General features: G+C 44.0%; 1 protein-coding gene across 1 annotated transcript in view; it reads right to left on the bottom strand.

The window, feature by feature from the left end:
* Positions 1–349: 349 nt before the first annotated feature.
* Positions 350–15,639, bottom strand: part of Wwox (WW domain containing oxidoreductase) — a 943,055-nt gene continuing 927,765 nt past the window's right edge. The window contains exon 9 of the mRNA XM_028875689.2: positions 350–1,468. Within this exon, the coding sequence (XP_028731522.1) occupies positions 1,280–1,468 (189 nt within the window). The 3' untranslated portion in view covers positions 350–1,279. The remainder of the gene's footprint in view (positions 1,469–15,639) is intronic.

Genomic DNA, 15,639 nt, shown 5'->3' with positions numbered 1-15,639 from the left:
AACTCAGGATCCCAGGAACCATCCCTTGAAGACAGAGATAACCATCTGTAAGTAACAGGAATTAATGTAATGAAGGTAAAACTACCCAACGGTCACTTTTCTTCTCTTTCTTTCTCTCACAGAAAATACGATGCTGGCATGCTTATCCCATGAGACAACTCGGCCCACAAAGCACAAAAACTAAACCCAAACTCAGAGAAGAATCAAGAATGGTGTTTTCCCGGCGTCTACGAGAAGTGCTTTATTTTTCCTCTAGATTCCTTTTCTTAAAAAAAAAAAAAATGAAAACAAACAAAAACAAAACAGAACAACACTAACTGAGATGAACATCCAAACAAACGATACACACTTCAGGCAATCATAGTCCAGCATGTTCTTTTATTAAGCATAGGATGGGAGGAACCAGGGGAAGTTGAAGCTAGACACTAATTCGGGAGGACTGAGAGGCCATGATACTCCCTAAGGGGGTTGTTTTCCAAAGTGTGAGTGAAGAATGATGGGAACTACCTCCTATTTCCCACCTCAAGAATGTCTCATGCATCTTAAGGACACCTTGCTTCCTTCCTCACCCGTCTGTGTATCTAGGGAATGATTGGCAACATGTATTTGTTATGCTCTCTAAAGAATTGCCTGCATAGCTTTGGCAGGGAAGACAGAGAGTGGTACTCTTGGGACCCACCAGCTTCTGCACACTGGTTCTGCTCTCCTCTGATGGCACCATCACATCGGTTCTGTTGGGACAAGGTTCTGAGTTTCTCTCAAAGTTGTCCAGCCTGGTCAGACTTGGTAGGGAAGTCGGAAACATTGGTCTCCAGGACAGAACTCAGCATGGAGAGGTGAACATGTGCTTTATCTTCCCTCAATAGGAAAAAGCCAGCCTCGGGTGGCAGTGGTGGCAGTGGTGGCCACGGTGGTACTTGGGTGGGTCAAGGGGTCATGAAGCTATTCCAAAGGTAATAGAGACTCCCTTGTGCTTCTACAGTGAGCAAAGGAACCTACATGTTAACCATGCTTCCAGTTTCAAGCAGGGCCACCACCAGAAAAGCAAGCAGACCCACGACTAACCCTGACCTAGAAAAGGAGTGTTGTCCCTTGAATGTCCCACGGACTCTTCCCACGGACACCTGACCTTTCCCCATTGATTACAGCTGTTCATATTTCTTTTACTTTCATGGCTCTGCACTGGAGGGTTTAGGGGCACCCCAGGATGATGGGGCTGGCAGTGATGAGGGTCAGAGCATGGGTGGGGGTTGGTTTGCCCACAATTATGGGGCTCTAATTAGCTGGATGGACTGCGCAGTCGGTCCTGGATGAGCCGCTCGCTGAGTTCCCACAGGGCCCGGGCTGTCTCTTCGCTCTGAGCCTCTTCCGATGGCAGGCAACGGCAGCAGTTGTTGAAATACATCCCTCCGAGGCCTTCCAGCTCAGGGGTGACTGCACAGTAGACAGTGGTAGCAGCTCCCTGTTGCTGAAAAACAGAAGAAAGAAAAGCACTTGCTTTTAAAAACTGAATGGTAAGACAATGCCAACCTGGCTATCAGGAGATCAGTGAACCTTTCTCCACTTGGACATCAGTGTGGCAAAGGGCTCAACTCTAAGCACAGGACTGCAAAGTATGATGTGTGATGGCCTTGGAAAAACAAGTCCATAAACTCTGCTTGTAAAGCTGGTGTGACTTTTCACACCTCATAGAGGAAAAAACTTGGGAAATAAAGACACATTTCAATATAACATGCCAGATGCCATTTCAGCACAAAGAAAAAGATACTGTCCTTCCCAACATGCAAGAACAGATCCATCCAAACCTCTGACTTCTTAATGTGCAATATAATTCGACACCAAGAACTTTCTAGATCCTTCTGTCCAAAAGAAACCAACCACTCTTGATATGGCCCATCAAATGGATGACTCAAGTGAGACTGGTGCCAGATCATTCCTGTATTCTTTGCCCAGGGTGCTCTTGGGAGTAGGATGGATTTACAACACTGTTGAGATGTTTAACACACACACACACACACACACACACACACACACACACACACACACACAGTCTCACAAACCCCTACACTGATGTGTTTATTCACCCTGAAAACACTTTTCTAAATGTCATATCTGTTCTGATTTACAACAAGAAATGGCCTAAGGTGGGAGGCATGTTTCCTTACAGCCCATTTCAAAATGCAAGTCTCTATGAACACCACTGATCATTTCTGGTCTCCTCTGGAGTAAGAGTTGGGGCTGTAGCTAGGGGCGTGCTCACTGATGGGGCACCATGTCATCTCAACTGACAGAATATTGCCAGAGATGCTATAAAGAGGGCAAGAGCTCACTTTGCTTTGCAAGCCATAATTAAAAATAATAGGTTTCTGTGCAAAGGGAGGCATGGTGAGCAGGGCTCTAATTTAAAACCAGTACCGTTTATCTGCCGTCCCGTGATCATTTAGGTGGAGGACAGCTCTTGATGCATCAACTCGCTATCAGCTGATGGGGAGTGGGGGTTACAAACAAGGACCGGAAGCTAACCACAGATGTCACTTTCAGGAAAACATTAGGGATGTTTGCCAGGAAGGTGAGATGGCTTTCTGTCTCTACCCAAACTTAACCATTTGTTTCTGCCCCAACAGGGTTTAAATTGTTAGATCAGAGTGTCCATGGAAGAACATCCCCATAAATGACTAGAATCATTAGAGCTAGAGTCACTCTGAGAACCAGGATCCCAAGGAATTATAATGTTAGCCAAGTTCCACAAAGCCTCTTTGGGCTTTACTGGGTGCCAATTTCTGTGTCAGGCTCTGTGGTCATATATGCATTGGTCGAAAGCAGCCAAGTGGCCTGACTGTGGAAGATGTATAGAGAAGTGTGACACAGACTTGATGTTTGATAATACAAACTGCTTGAGCCCACTGGCCAGGTCCTACCAGTCCAGGATTTGAACATCTGACTTGTGATCGGAGCTTAACTGAATAGCAAATGGTTAGTGACTTCCTTAAGTCCCACAACAAGCCCCCCCCCCAACAAACAGTGAATACTTTGGTTTCAGTGATTTCTTTCTTAGCTGATCTATCTCCTTTTACTGAGTTGTTATTGCTCATCACCTTTAGCTGAACACCAGGCATGTGTATCTAAATACCTGCCAGGGGGTTATGGGATTCTTCAGCATCTTGTAAGGAGGAAAGGTCAGCTAAAGTGCCTCTAATCCTAAGTAGAACCCAAGGAGGACCACTGGACTAACTCAAGCCAAACAGCATCTTGTCCTCTGCTCTCTGCAGAGTCCAGGTGGAGACAGAGCTTGGAATAAAATTTGGGCCATCTCTCTTGGATTTTCATTTTATTTTATAGGTGACAAATCCAGCCAAGAATAATCAGGTGACTTGCCATAGACTTCTAAGTGGTGGCGGAGAGAATCCAGTCAGCTTACCTCCACATCCTTTCTTCCTCCTCCTCCTCTTCCCCCGGCCCTAGGTGATTCCCATATCAGACAGTGGTTCTAATCTCACAACAGACTGGCCTCTCATCACTTTGCCAATCCTGAGATAAGGCCAAGGGAGGCCACTCAGAAAAGTGATAATCAGAGCTCTTCTAAACCTTGTAGCATACATATCGCCTCTGTGTCCTTCTAACATGATGTGATCTGTGTGCTTGCCTGGGTGAAATGGTACTTCTGTGAAGAAATTCTGAGGTCACCCCAATCCGGAATCAAGCCAAATGGAGGAGCAGGAGGAGGTGTATTTGCCATCACTGGAATCTGCAAGTGATGGCAGTTTGTCTGGTTTCACAGAAGTGGCCATTTGGTGACTGTGTTGAAAGACACGCAGTTTTGAAAGCCCAGTCTTCCACACATGCTCATTTCAATTCCTTGCCATTGGTCCTAAGGTAGTTTACAACAACAATTCTACTGCCAGTGTCCCCAGCTTTATAAAAGCACACAGAGCAGGGTACAAAGGCTACCTTTGCTACCCCAAAGACTGACGGTGTCCTTTTAGCAGAGCCTCCCTGCCTGAGCCGTGAATGCTGCCATGGGCTCTTGCTTTATCTTCTTTTCCGGACAGACAATTAAGTGCTGACAATATCTTGTTGGTCCCATGCCCATTACCTCATGGGCTTTTTGGAGAATTCTCTTTTCGGCTGTTCCAGTGGTGACCTTTGAGTGATAGCTTTATACCATTAGATGTGGCGACGGTTTAAAAAACAAGTCCCCACTTTGGGCTCATCAGCTTTTCAGTCTGCGTATCATCAGCCTGAGACGGAACCACATTAGTGATATCTCATTAGTAAACAAGCTTGTGCCACTGACAGAAGATGAAACATTTTTAAACTGATAAGAAAGGTTTGGTTTTGAGGGTTTTTTTTTTTTTTTTTTGAACACTTTAATCACCATCAAATGACTTTCGTGCCACTTTTGGGGGCATCAGTACATAATTCAGAGAAGATGAAAGAGACACAGAGAAGAAATAATGTTAACAACACTTGTGTAATATTTGAAGGTATGACTTGCCATTTGTCAGCATTGCTTTGCTGATCCATGGTGATAAAATAATAACCCGTTGACATATGAGTGTTGGCTGGAGCTGTGGGTTTTTCCAGATGTTTTTTGTTTGTTTGTTTCCTTCAGAACAATTTGCCAGGTTGCTCATAAGTCACTTATCACAAGAAACTGGGGAAGTAGCATCTCCAACCCATACTGATGTCACTGGGCTAACATGTTAATGACCCAGGACTGAGAATTTCTGGGAAGCCCAGTAGAATTTTTAATCACACCCCTGTGCCATCTGGGCTCTAGTCAAACGTTTGTGAGTGGCCGGAGCTCAACTGTGCCATCAGCTGTTACTATGTAGGTAAAACTGCCCAGGGTTCTTGCTTGTAGATTAAGCTGAGAACATCTTGCTAATACAAGCTCATCATTTTCATTAGGAAATCATTTTTTCAGGTTTGCAATCCCATCTACCACCTCAGAAAGCTGGGATGCAGACGGGCTGCTGTTGGTAGTTGGTAGCTGAGACCCTGAGACGTAAAGGAGCCATCCTTCCAAAACCCTTTGTTGGGATGAAAACGTAAAATAGCTGACTTCCATCAACATTTATTTGGTAACCGCTGGCCATCAATTTGTATCTGTCAGCATAGGTTACAAATAGATATTGAGTCCTTTGAAGAATGAGGTAGAGAGGTTTCTGATGAACAACACATGGTTTAAAAAAACCAAACCAAACCCCATACTGGTATCTGTGATGCAATACTTAGTACTGTGATGGAAAACTCACGTTCTGATAAGAACACTTGCTACGCAATTAATTTAGTTTTCAGGTGACTCTACTTTAATATGCATGCTTATTTAAAAGGAAGAATAAATTTCTGTCTTAAAGTAGATGTAACAATGCATTTTAAAATGCACACACACTATCATGGCATATCTATATTCAAAGACTTGAAAGAGCAGTAGATGTTGGAAGATTGCTTTATAACAGACCTATCCACACCAGGACATTGCACAGCAAATGCTGAATTAATCAATTTATGCAAAGGAACGGAACAGAGCATGCAAGCTAGATTAGGCCTGGAGCCTCAAGGGCAGGGAAGGAAGGCAGCTCTTGAGAGGTGGGCAGTGACTGCAGAGATGGATTGAAAGTAATGCACCACAGCAAGAGGAAAAGAGGCAAAGAGGAAAGACGGGTGCATCTTCAGATTCCCAAAGCTTTCATTGCTACTCATCTGGGGTCTCGTAAGCAAAGAATATACTTTGTAAATGTGAAACCAGTGGCCCTGTGGACAGACCTCTCTGAGTGGAAAGATCAGTCACAAAGCTGTGGTACAGACCTTCCTTCCCCTCTCCTAGTAATAGTGACACTCGTGCAAGTGAGTTTATAAGACTTCTGTCAGAAATAGGCAGCATTGCATTCTGGAGTTCATTTCCAAATGTCTTGGTGCTTGGGACATAGCTGTTGCCACAAACAATTAAAATTCAAATCTCTGATTCACGAGGCAAAAACAAGCTGTTCCAAGGGATGCTCTGTCCCTACATACCATCCAAGAACAATATTGTCAGTGGAGAAATTGACCTCAAAGTCCACACTATTCCATCTGTTCAGAAAGCAAAGTGGTTAGTGCAGGAACGAGGCTCATGAACCTTTCTGAGCCCAATGAGAGAACACCTCCACTGCTACCAGTACAAGTGAATCACACAGTGCTGGGTCAGTGCTTATCAGTAAGCACGCCAGTTCCACCACAGTGGGAGGAGGCGGTAGAAGAGAACCAATAGCTCTGCTCTCCAATGAGTTCCAGCCATAGTGACTGTCCCAGTGGCTACGATGACCAGCATTTATTGATGACTAGCATTTGTCAAGTGCCTGCAGGTAGCTTCATGAGCATCACCTTCTAATCCACAGGCTGTTCCATGAGCCAGGGACAACTAGCATCTCCATTTTTATAGACCTACTTACATTCAGAGATCAAATGTCATTTGTCCACAGTCATAGGGACAGCCACAGATGGACTGGTTCAGAATCCATGAGTTAGTGTAGGAAACCTCCCTCCCAAACACGCGACATGAATAAGGTCACATTGCCCATTTCCTTCCAGGTGGCTCCCGTTTGACTCAAGCTTCCTTGTGCTAGTTTGTCTTCTTTCCCAGGTCATGCCTACTTACAGAATGATTTGGCCTCAATTAAATATACAAGCTGTCATATGTTCACCTGAGAAATGTTCAAAGGAGATTTTTCCACTGTTGATTTAGTCAGTGAACTAAATTGAAATTATATCCATTTGGATTAACAAAAAAAAAAAAAAAGAAGACTCAGCACCCTATTCATCGATTCAATAGCAAATGACCTTTCATTTAAAAAAAAAAGTTACCTGACTCAAAATGCCACCTGCAGGCACCAAATCTGCCAGGCTAAGGTACATACCCTTTGATGATAGATGTTTTCAAAGCACAACCATCAAAACCAGTGGAATAAATGACTGTCTGCATGTCCTCTCTATCCTGCCATCTCCCAACAACACTCTCATACAGAAGCTTGCACATACGCAGCCAGAAAGGTCCAGCCCTTCCATTCATTTCCAGAGCCACCCCTGTTTTGTAAACTCCCATACAAGTGTGGCCTCCCTGGGCACAGGCGCTGGCACGCTCCATTAGACTTGCAAAGCAAAACAACCCACCTCCTGCCTTGCAACCCCCAATAAATCCCTAGCATATTAACTCCTACAAATTCCCAACAATTGATTCCTACAAAGGCCTTGAACAGTACAGGCTTGGATACATGCAAATATTTTGTTTAGACACTGAGATGTAAACTTCTTCATAGCCCTTGGGAGTTCTGCTAACACACAGGTTGTTCTTAAGCCTTCGTTACAAAAAGCCTTCATTGCAGGGGGAAAAAAAAAGAAGCAGCAGCAGCTCTGGAGACTGGATATTTGTTTATAGGCTCTACCAGTGTGAGGAAAAAATGTTCCAGAAAAGCCATATAGAGCACACACAACCCCTTCATCCTGTAGACGGGAATGTGCTCCACTGTCACAGTGGCTTTGACAGTGTGCTCCAGGACTTCCTTGTTACCACAAAAGCCTTTGCTAAATACAGGCCCACAGCTGTTGAAGAGCTCAGGTTCTTTTCTGGTGATTTGCCCATGAAGGTAAAGAGTATGTTCTAGGGTGTGGGAACATATCTGCAGAGTCCAGGCTTAATCACAGTGTCTGAGGGATAGGCAGACAGCGAAATATGCCAACCCATCACACTAAACACCATTAGGCCAAGCACGGATAATACCCAAATTGCAAAGCTCCTCAAGAGAGTGACGTGAAGGAGGAGAAAGAATGACATTGAGCTATCAAATGGGGGCACACTCTCAAAGAGGGTCTCTGAGATGATCTGAGACATTTCCTGTTGCATTGAAGGAACCCTAAGTAAGACACCACCAAATGGAAGTCTCTGAGAAAAGACACTATTTTCTGGAAAAGGTCCCTGAGGAGCTTTGGGGTGCTGGTTGGAAGACCAAGGTGGAGTGAATGTGAAAGACTCCAGCAGTGTTGCTGTTTTGACTCTGCAATAGGAAGTCTCGGAAACCCTGGCTTCAAGATGGAAAGCTGGATGGAATTCTTTTAAAACACAAGAATATAGCTGCCATTCCTCAAACCTTAAGTCTAAGAAAGAAGACAGCCAATCCCAACCATTCCAAGATGTCCAAAGGCATGTTTGGTTGAGAAGGAAAGGCCAGGCAAAGATTTTAATTTAGCAAGTCAGGAGGGTTAGAGAGCAGAACAATCTCTGTAAGTTGTTGGGGCTCTGTGTGCACATCAAGGATTGTTCTAGAATTTCTCTTAAAGTAAATACAGTTCTTTTTTCTATTTTCCTCATGCCTGGGGATTTTTGCAATAGACAGCTCATGGGTTCCATGACAGAATTATGTGTGATCTTAGAGGACTAGCAATATGATATTTAGGGTCATTTCACCTTTTTAAGATCTGTTAGTATAACTTGTGAGACCCTAGATACTATTTGGTGGGAAGGGAGGTGGAGGGTAGGTACTCCTAGTAAGAAGAGGGAAAAGGCATGACTCCAGGGTAATCTGTTTGATTGTATTGAAGCACACTTACTCCATATTCCAGGTGTGCCTGGCCACATTTTTCTTGAGCACTTCTCCTTAGATGGAAGGGAAGGTCCTGTGGATTAGGTCCTACATATTCATGAAAGACATCCCAGGGCATTCCTGTTGAGTTGCCCAGACTATGTACTTTACTCAACTCAGCTCAACCTGTAGTTCTTTTGCAGATGGAGATTTGTCTCGTGGGATGGAAACTTGGTGGATCCATTCTTTTATGAGTTACTTTGATATGGTCCAACAGAAGAGCCATTGAAATCTGCCACCGAAATAAGCATCTTACTTATAGCATAATTGGGCCTACCACTGTAATTTTTCAACTGGTCCACCTATGCCAGAACTGAAGGACCACTGAGTGTTCATAAGATAAAAGAAGATATTTAGCTGGTGTTAATTTGAAACATCTTATATTTTACTTCTTTAACCTTGGTTATAGCCATATATATATACATATATATATGTATATATATAACTGTATATACATGTATGCTTCTGTATTCACCATGTATACTGAAATAAACATTTAAAATGATTGCCAGGCAGAATTAATGGGTTTGGTTTTAATATATGATAAAAAGATGTCTTCCTAGTGTAAGTGAAACACATAGTTTCTCCCTTTCCTTCTGCATAGAAAAGTTTCGGTCAGTTTGCCTGTCTTTTTATCTCTTCAAGGTAAAACAAAGAAACCTGACTATGGAGAGCAGGCAGGATTTCAGGACACACCCCAAATGAGCTGTTTAGAGTTTTAAGGCCTCCAGTATCTACATACCTATGCCACTGGTAAACCCTACAAATAGAAATAAAAATACTGGGTGGGGTGGGAGATGGGAACACAGGGTCTCTGATATGACCATATCAAGGTAAGAAATGAACTCTTACTCTGTTGTCCCAGCATGAATTAAGAAGGCGCATCTCACCGTAGTTCAGCTCTCATCAGCAGGCAGCCCCCACCCCCCACCACAAACCCCATGGCCAGCCCTACCATGTCAAATAGGGCACATCGTCATTCAGCTGTGTGTTTTCTTTGAGAACTCCTTGGAACAGATCATTTCTCGGGCTTGAAGATGTCAGCCTCGCTAATATTTCATTCAGAACATACTGTGGCGGGTGTCTCGTTTGTTATTACTTCCATAATTAATGGCGATCACTCAGGCACCGCCTTTACACAGAGAGATCTCTTCTCAGTGGTCCAGGAGCTAATGAGAAACAATAGCTAGTTCATTCACCAGCAGCTTGTTGCTAGTTAGTGGGAAATGATCACGTGTGCTGTTGCTTTAATTGCCAGGGTAAATAATTCTGCCTGGGTGTTAGTGAGCCTTTTCAAGCACTTCATGCAAATACACTAGAAACAAAACAAACAAAAAAAATTTTAAAAATTGCATTCTATTATGCAAATATTATCTAAATACGCATGTGCTAACTACTCAGCTACTGTATTTTAGGAAATACAATTAGGCTGCCTTTCTCTTCTCCTACGTAGACTGTAAATAACTGTAGATCTTTCTCTTGCTTCCTTATGTAAATATATGTAAATACTAACACACTATGCATGTTGATATTCTAGGCGATTTCAGGTACTTTTATAATCTGAAGGCATGTACTTGAACTGGTTTGTTAAAAGGGCGGGGGAACTCTCTCAAACTCTTTCAAGCTGACTAGAAATTAAAGCTTTCTTCCTAGACTGGTGTGGTGTCTTTTGTTTGCTGTCTCCACCACGAATGGAGTCCTAGCAGGGCTTCTCATCTCACAGAAAGGAACTGCTGAGAACAGACCCCCAAACCATAGCTGAGTTCTTTGGAATGCATTTTTATACATTTTTCTAGAGCCATAGGTAGGCTTCTCTGATTATCTTTATTTGTATCCCCCCCCAATCAAGTGAAAATAATTCCTCTTGTTTACTTTTTAGATACCAAGCACAGTCTTAATACCCTATAAGAGGGTCCTGTTCAGAGTCCCACATTAAGACTGGGTACTTATCTAAAAGGATAAAATGTTGAAATTCCACCAAAACTCTGATTCTTTTTCCCTTGCATACATAAAATCTATGAACTCACTATCAAAAGTGACAGAGAAATCATTTAGGCTCTGTGGGCCCTGAAGTTTCTGTTGCAAAAATTTTTGCAAAAGGAGTCATGAGTAATATGCACAGGAATGAACATGGTTGTATCCCAATAAAACTTTATTTATACAATCAATCAATGGGCCAGATTTAGCCTCCAGGCAACAGTCTGTCAACCTCTGCTCCACACATTATCAAAACTTGGTTCCTCTTCAACAGTACATTAAGAGTTCCTTCTGAGTATGTGTATATACGTTTTGAATGGACTGGGGAAATACTTTGATCAACTGAAAATTCTCTAATCTGGTTCCTGGAAGTACCAACACTCTTGGAGGAAGTCATGGAATAATGAGATGAGCAGAAATGAAATCCCCTGAGTTTATAAATCAAGCTATCTGCCTCAGACAAATGACATGCCAGGTTTCAATTTAGTTATCTTTTATTTTTATAAATGGGGATGGAGTAGGAAAGTTAAGAAAGACAAAGCAGAAAGAAAAAAAGAAAAGAAAAGAAAGAAACTGAACAACTTGCTTTTAACGAGAGGAGAGAGGCCATTACTTCAGGTATCTATGGAAACCAGGCAGCTTGCTCACTTCTATAACGGTTGGCAAACAGCATTAGTGTTTGAAGATGTTTTGCCCTAGTATAATGCTACGGTGTAAATGCATTAATTGACAGTTTCCTTCGGGACTTCTTTTATTGAAGTTTTCAAACCTAATTTGAGGGCACAGGGAACTCTGGAGCCCTTGAAGAACGAACGCTGTAATGTTAGGTCTTTGGAGTGCAGAGCCAGCATGGGTATTACACACACATAGAATCAACTCTCCCTGCTGTCTCACGGCACGTGCACAGACACAGCCTTTGCTGCCTGTGCTTTTCCAGGAAACAGCCCTCGGAGCAATCCCCCTGTGCACGGAGAGGCCCTTTCTAACCTCCCCTGAGCGGGGGAGTCTATAGAACTCTTCCGTCCTGGGAGGGGCTAGAGGAGGAGGGAAGAACTGGTGTTAGCACAGAGTGTGTGGCTACATGAAACTAAAGTCAGAAAGAGTAGAGCTTCTTGCACTTGTGCGACAAGCCACTAGGCTTTCTCTTCTTTTATGAAGGGTATAATAATATTCCTTTGATGTGCCCTTGTGACGCCATTGGTACTTCCCCGGGTTAGACAGCAGACACAAGTTCATGGGTAGCTACTGTTCTGTTTATTCCAAGTTGAAAGAAGGAAACATGCAGATCAAAGTGTCTTGCCGTCTCTTCACTGAAGGGACTTAAAAGATGGGGAAACATTTTTACCATCTAGCTGGAAATTCAAACAGCAGTCACCTTTCTGCCTAACCTCCTTCAACATCTCTGAGCATCATGCCGGACATGAACACCACACATTGGGAAAGAAGTGAACTCCGATTCATGTCCACAGGACACGAGCATTTGAACGACCACCATGGTCTTTGTTAACTGCAGTAAAACTCAAGACAATCCCTGCACCAGCCCTTAACATACATTCTCTACATGTTCAAATATCTCTCTTCAAAGGCAGCTGGAGGGAGACACACATTGGTGGTGGCATAAGTGAGTGAATGAGCACCATAATAGTTAAGTGCAGGAAAAGTCTAGAATCTCTCAGGCCTGGAGAGGTGGCTTAGCGGTTTAGAGCACTTACTGCTATATCATCGGACCACAGCTCAGTTCCCATCACCCATATTAAGTACCTCACAAATGCTTGTATCTCCAGCTCTAAGAGATCTGAAGCTTTTTTTAGCCTATGTGTAAGCACTCCCCTGCCCCCCCCCCACACACATACACACACATAAAACAAATACTTTTAAAAGTGTAGATGTACATGTGTATACGTTTACATGTATGTGTGCATGGGCATGTGTGTTTGTGTGCACATGCATGTGAAAGCCCAAAGACAATGATGGCTGTCTTCCTTAACTGTCCTCTCCCTTGCTTACTAAGGCTCCACTGAACTTGAGTCTATTATTTCCAGGCAGTTTAGCTAGCCACTTGCCCTGATGATTTCCATTCTCTGCCTCCCAAATTCTGTGATTAAGGTGACCTCCACAGTTGTGAGCTTTTCTGTGGGCTTGGAGAACCCAAACCCCACTCTTCACACTTTAACCACTGAGCCAACTCCCTAGTCTCCATCGCACCCCAGTATTCTCTCAAATCTCCTATCTGAAAACTTGAAAGGTAAATTTGGAAAAATGCATGTACCTATCCCTAAGGAGTTATAATTCCATTTTACAAACGAGGAAGCTGAGGTGTGGAAATGGTGTTGGCTGGCTTACTGCCCACCACAGACCCAGATAGTCACTTCCAGTCTGAAAAGCCTCAACCCAGCTCCAGTGTCCTCCCCAAAGTGTCTGTGTGCTCCTGTAATAGCGTCCATGTCCACATCATCCTGATTCTCTTATTCTTCCCATTGAGTACTTGTTTTAAAGCACAGATGTGAAGGGCTGAAGAAATGGCTCAGTGGTTAGAGCACTGGCTGCTTTTGCAGAGAAGCTGAGTTCAGTTCCCAGCACCCACATGGCTATTAACAACCATGTGTAACTGCAGTTCCAGAGGATCTCATGCCCTCGTCTGACCTCTGTGAATACTGCACACACAGGGTACACTGACATCCATTCTGGCAAAACACCCACAGGCATAAAGTAAAAATAAATATTCTTAAAAAAAGATAAAAATGAATTTTATAATAGTACCCTAGTAGGCTGCAGGGAAATCTCGGGTTCCCACAGCTCAGAGCCCAGAAACAGACAAGAAGATCACAGCTTATCTACTGTGTGATAATAAGTATGGATTTGTATCAATCCCATCGGCAGGTGTTTAGTTAGTTAGACTTTGGACCTTAAAGCACTGAAAGCCACTGCCTGTGAGCACATTGTGAGTACCTGTGATTTGAACCCAGAACTCACTCTGGTGGAGAGGCTGGCAAGCTGCATGGGAGATAAGTATAGAGAAATAAGTTCCTTGGCTAAGGGTGTCAGAATTGAGCCTGATACATGGCCTGCCTGGGCCATGGATCCTACTGGTAGCTGCATCCTTTCCATGTGGAGCCTCAGGGACCTTCTTTCCCCCTTATGAACTTCATTACTAAGGTCCTTCCAACCCGACACACCCAAGCACCATTTCTGCCTGCAAGTAAGACAGCGCCCGCACTGTCCCAGGCAAACTTGAAGGGATTCTGCAGGCTGGCAAGGCATGGGTTAAAGGCTCAGTGTGTATGTGTGGCGGCGGGGGGGGGGGGGGGGGAGGGTGTCACCTGGCATGTCCACCTGGGCAGTCTCCTGACAAGACAACTCCACTTGAAACTCTCTTGCCCTCACAATGTAGAGAAATGCTGAACTCACAAAACGGGGTACACCCAGGAACACCTTACTCTGCTTTTCCCACCTCTGGCTGCTGCACCTGATAGGATTCAGCCTCTCACAAATGCCTGGCTTGTAAAAAGAAAGGCACGAAAACACAGCCTGCTACCAAGCACGGAGTCAGCGAGAATGCAAGCTGGCCGTGCAGTGGGTCCTCAGAGTGTCAAGGTGGTCAGAAGCCTGTCCTCTGCTGGCAGGGCCTTGACAGTCGGGATCCAGTGTTATTTACAGCGCATAGATCCTAGATAGGGGCCTGGATGCTTTCCATGGCACTTTGGAGAGGCCAGGAGGTAGAAGTTTTATCGAATTCTTGCAAGAGCACTGTAGAGTGTTATTAACCCATTTTGTTAATAGGAAAACTGAAGCTCAAACAAGTCATAAAGCCACTGAGCTGAGTCAGGCATTGGGGAAACGCTCAACGTAAACTGATGTTTACTGATAAAAACTGATGAGGTTAGATATTGATTCGGTGTGGTCCCCATAACCTAAAGCTGATTCCATCCAGGCCCAAGGCAACCACAGTTTCAAACATGCATTTTGTCAGTCACGAATCCTAAAGAGTATTCTAGAAACTACACCTCACTGCCTCAGTAAACAGCAAAGACAACAGTTCTGTTTTAAATGTGAGGAGACCGATGGTCAGGTAACCCAGATCTCTGGAAATATGATGGCAGGATTCAAATCAGACATGACCCTAGATCTCATGGTGCCCCTGGCTTACCAGAGGACTAGAGCTGCATGGGATCAGTTTATTTCTACTAGTGGAATCTTTCCATTGTTACAGTGAAAAATGTCAGTCCCTCCTCAGAATGCTCTTGTTGAGAGAGCAGGCCTGGAATCCTGCAGGGAGAGAAGTGTGTGTGTGTGTGGGGGGGGGTTCAGGCAGGGAGGGACAGGATGTGGGAATAGAGCCGAGGTATGAGGGACATTAGGGCAGAGAGAGATTGAAGATAATGTTGGGATGGGAAATCCTGAGATTATGAGTTATTCTTCAGGTAGCCACAGAAATAGGTCTAAATGGGCTCAGAACTTACTTCTTTGCCTAACAACGCAAACCAACCAGGCAGAACTTTGGCATCCAGAAGCTTCCAACACACAGAGTACACTCTCTTAAGCTGGAGGGCCTGGGGTCAGGTTGCTCCCAGTGTCAGAGCCATGGAGGAGAACACGATGTTTGTTGACACTGCGCTTCTGTAGCATGATGTAAGGGGCCAAGCCTTGAGCTGCCTTTGGTTTTGGTACTTCCTCAAGTGAAGATGCAAACAGGTTCTTGCCTGTGAGACTGCACGAGAAGAGTCTGTCCTAGGACTTAGTGATGTCATAGTCCTTACCTTAAAAAACAACATCTGAAACATAAGTTCCCTAGATCTCAGCGAGAGTCTCTATCTTGGGGAAACAAGGAGGGTGGGTCTGAGAAATGACATGTGAGAACGTTCTCTGGCCTCTACATGCACAAACATAAATGCACATGAATACACACACACACACACACACACACACACACACACACACACACACACATTAAATGGAAACCAATGACACAGAAGAGAAAAAGAAGAAATTGTCTTTCCCTTCCTGATTGACATTCCCAACACGCTGGAATACAGAATGTGAAATT

The sequence above is a fragment of the Peromyscus leucopus genome, chromosome 5 (assembly GCF_004664715.2).
Source record: "Peromyscus leucopus breed LL Stock chromosome 5, UCI_PerLeu_2.1, whole genome shotgun sequence".
Taxonomy (NCBI): Eukaryota; Metazoa; Chordata; class Mammalia; order Rodentia; family Cricetidae; genus Peromyscus; species Peromyscus leucopus.
This window is presented reverse-complemented; position numbering and strand designations above follow the sequence as displayed.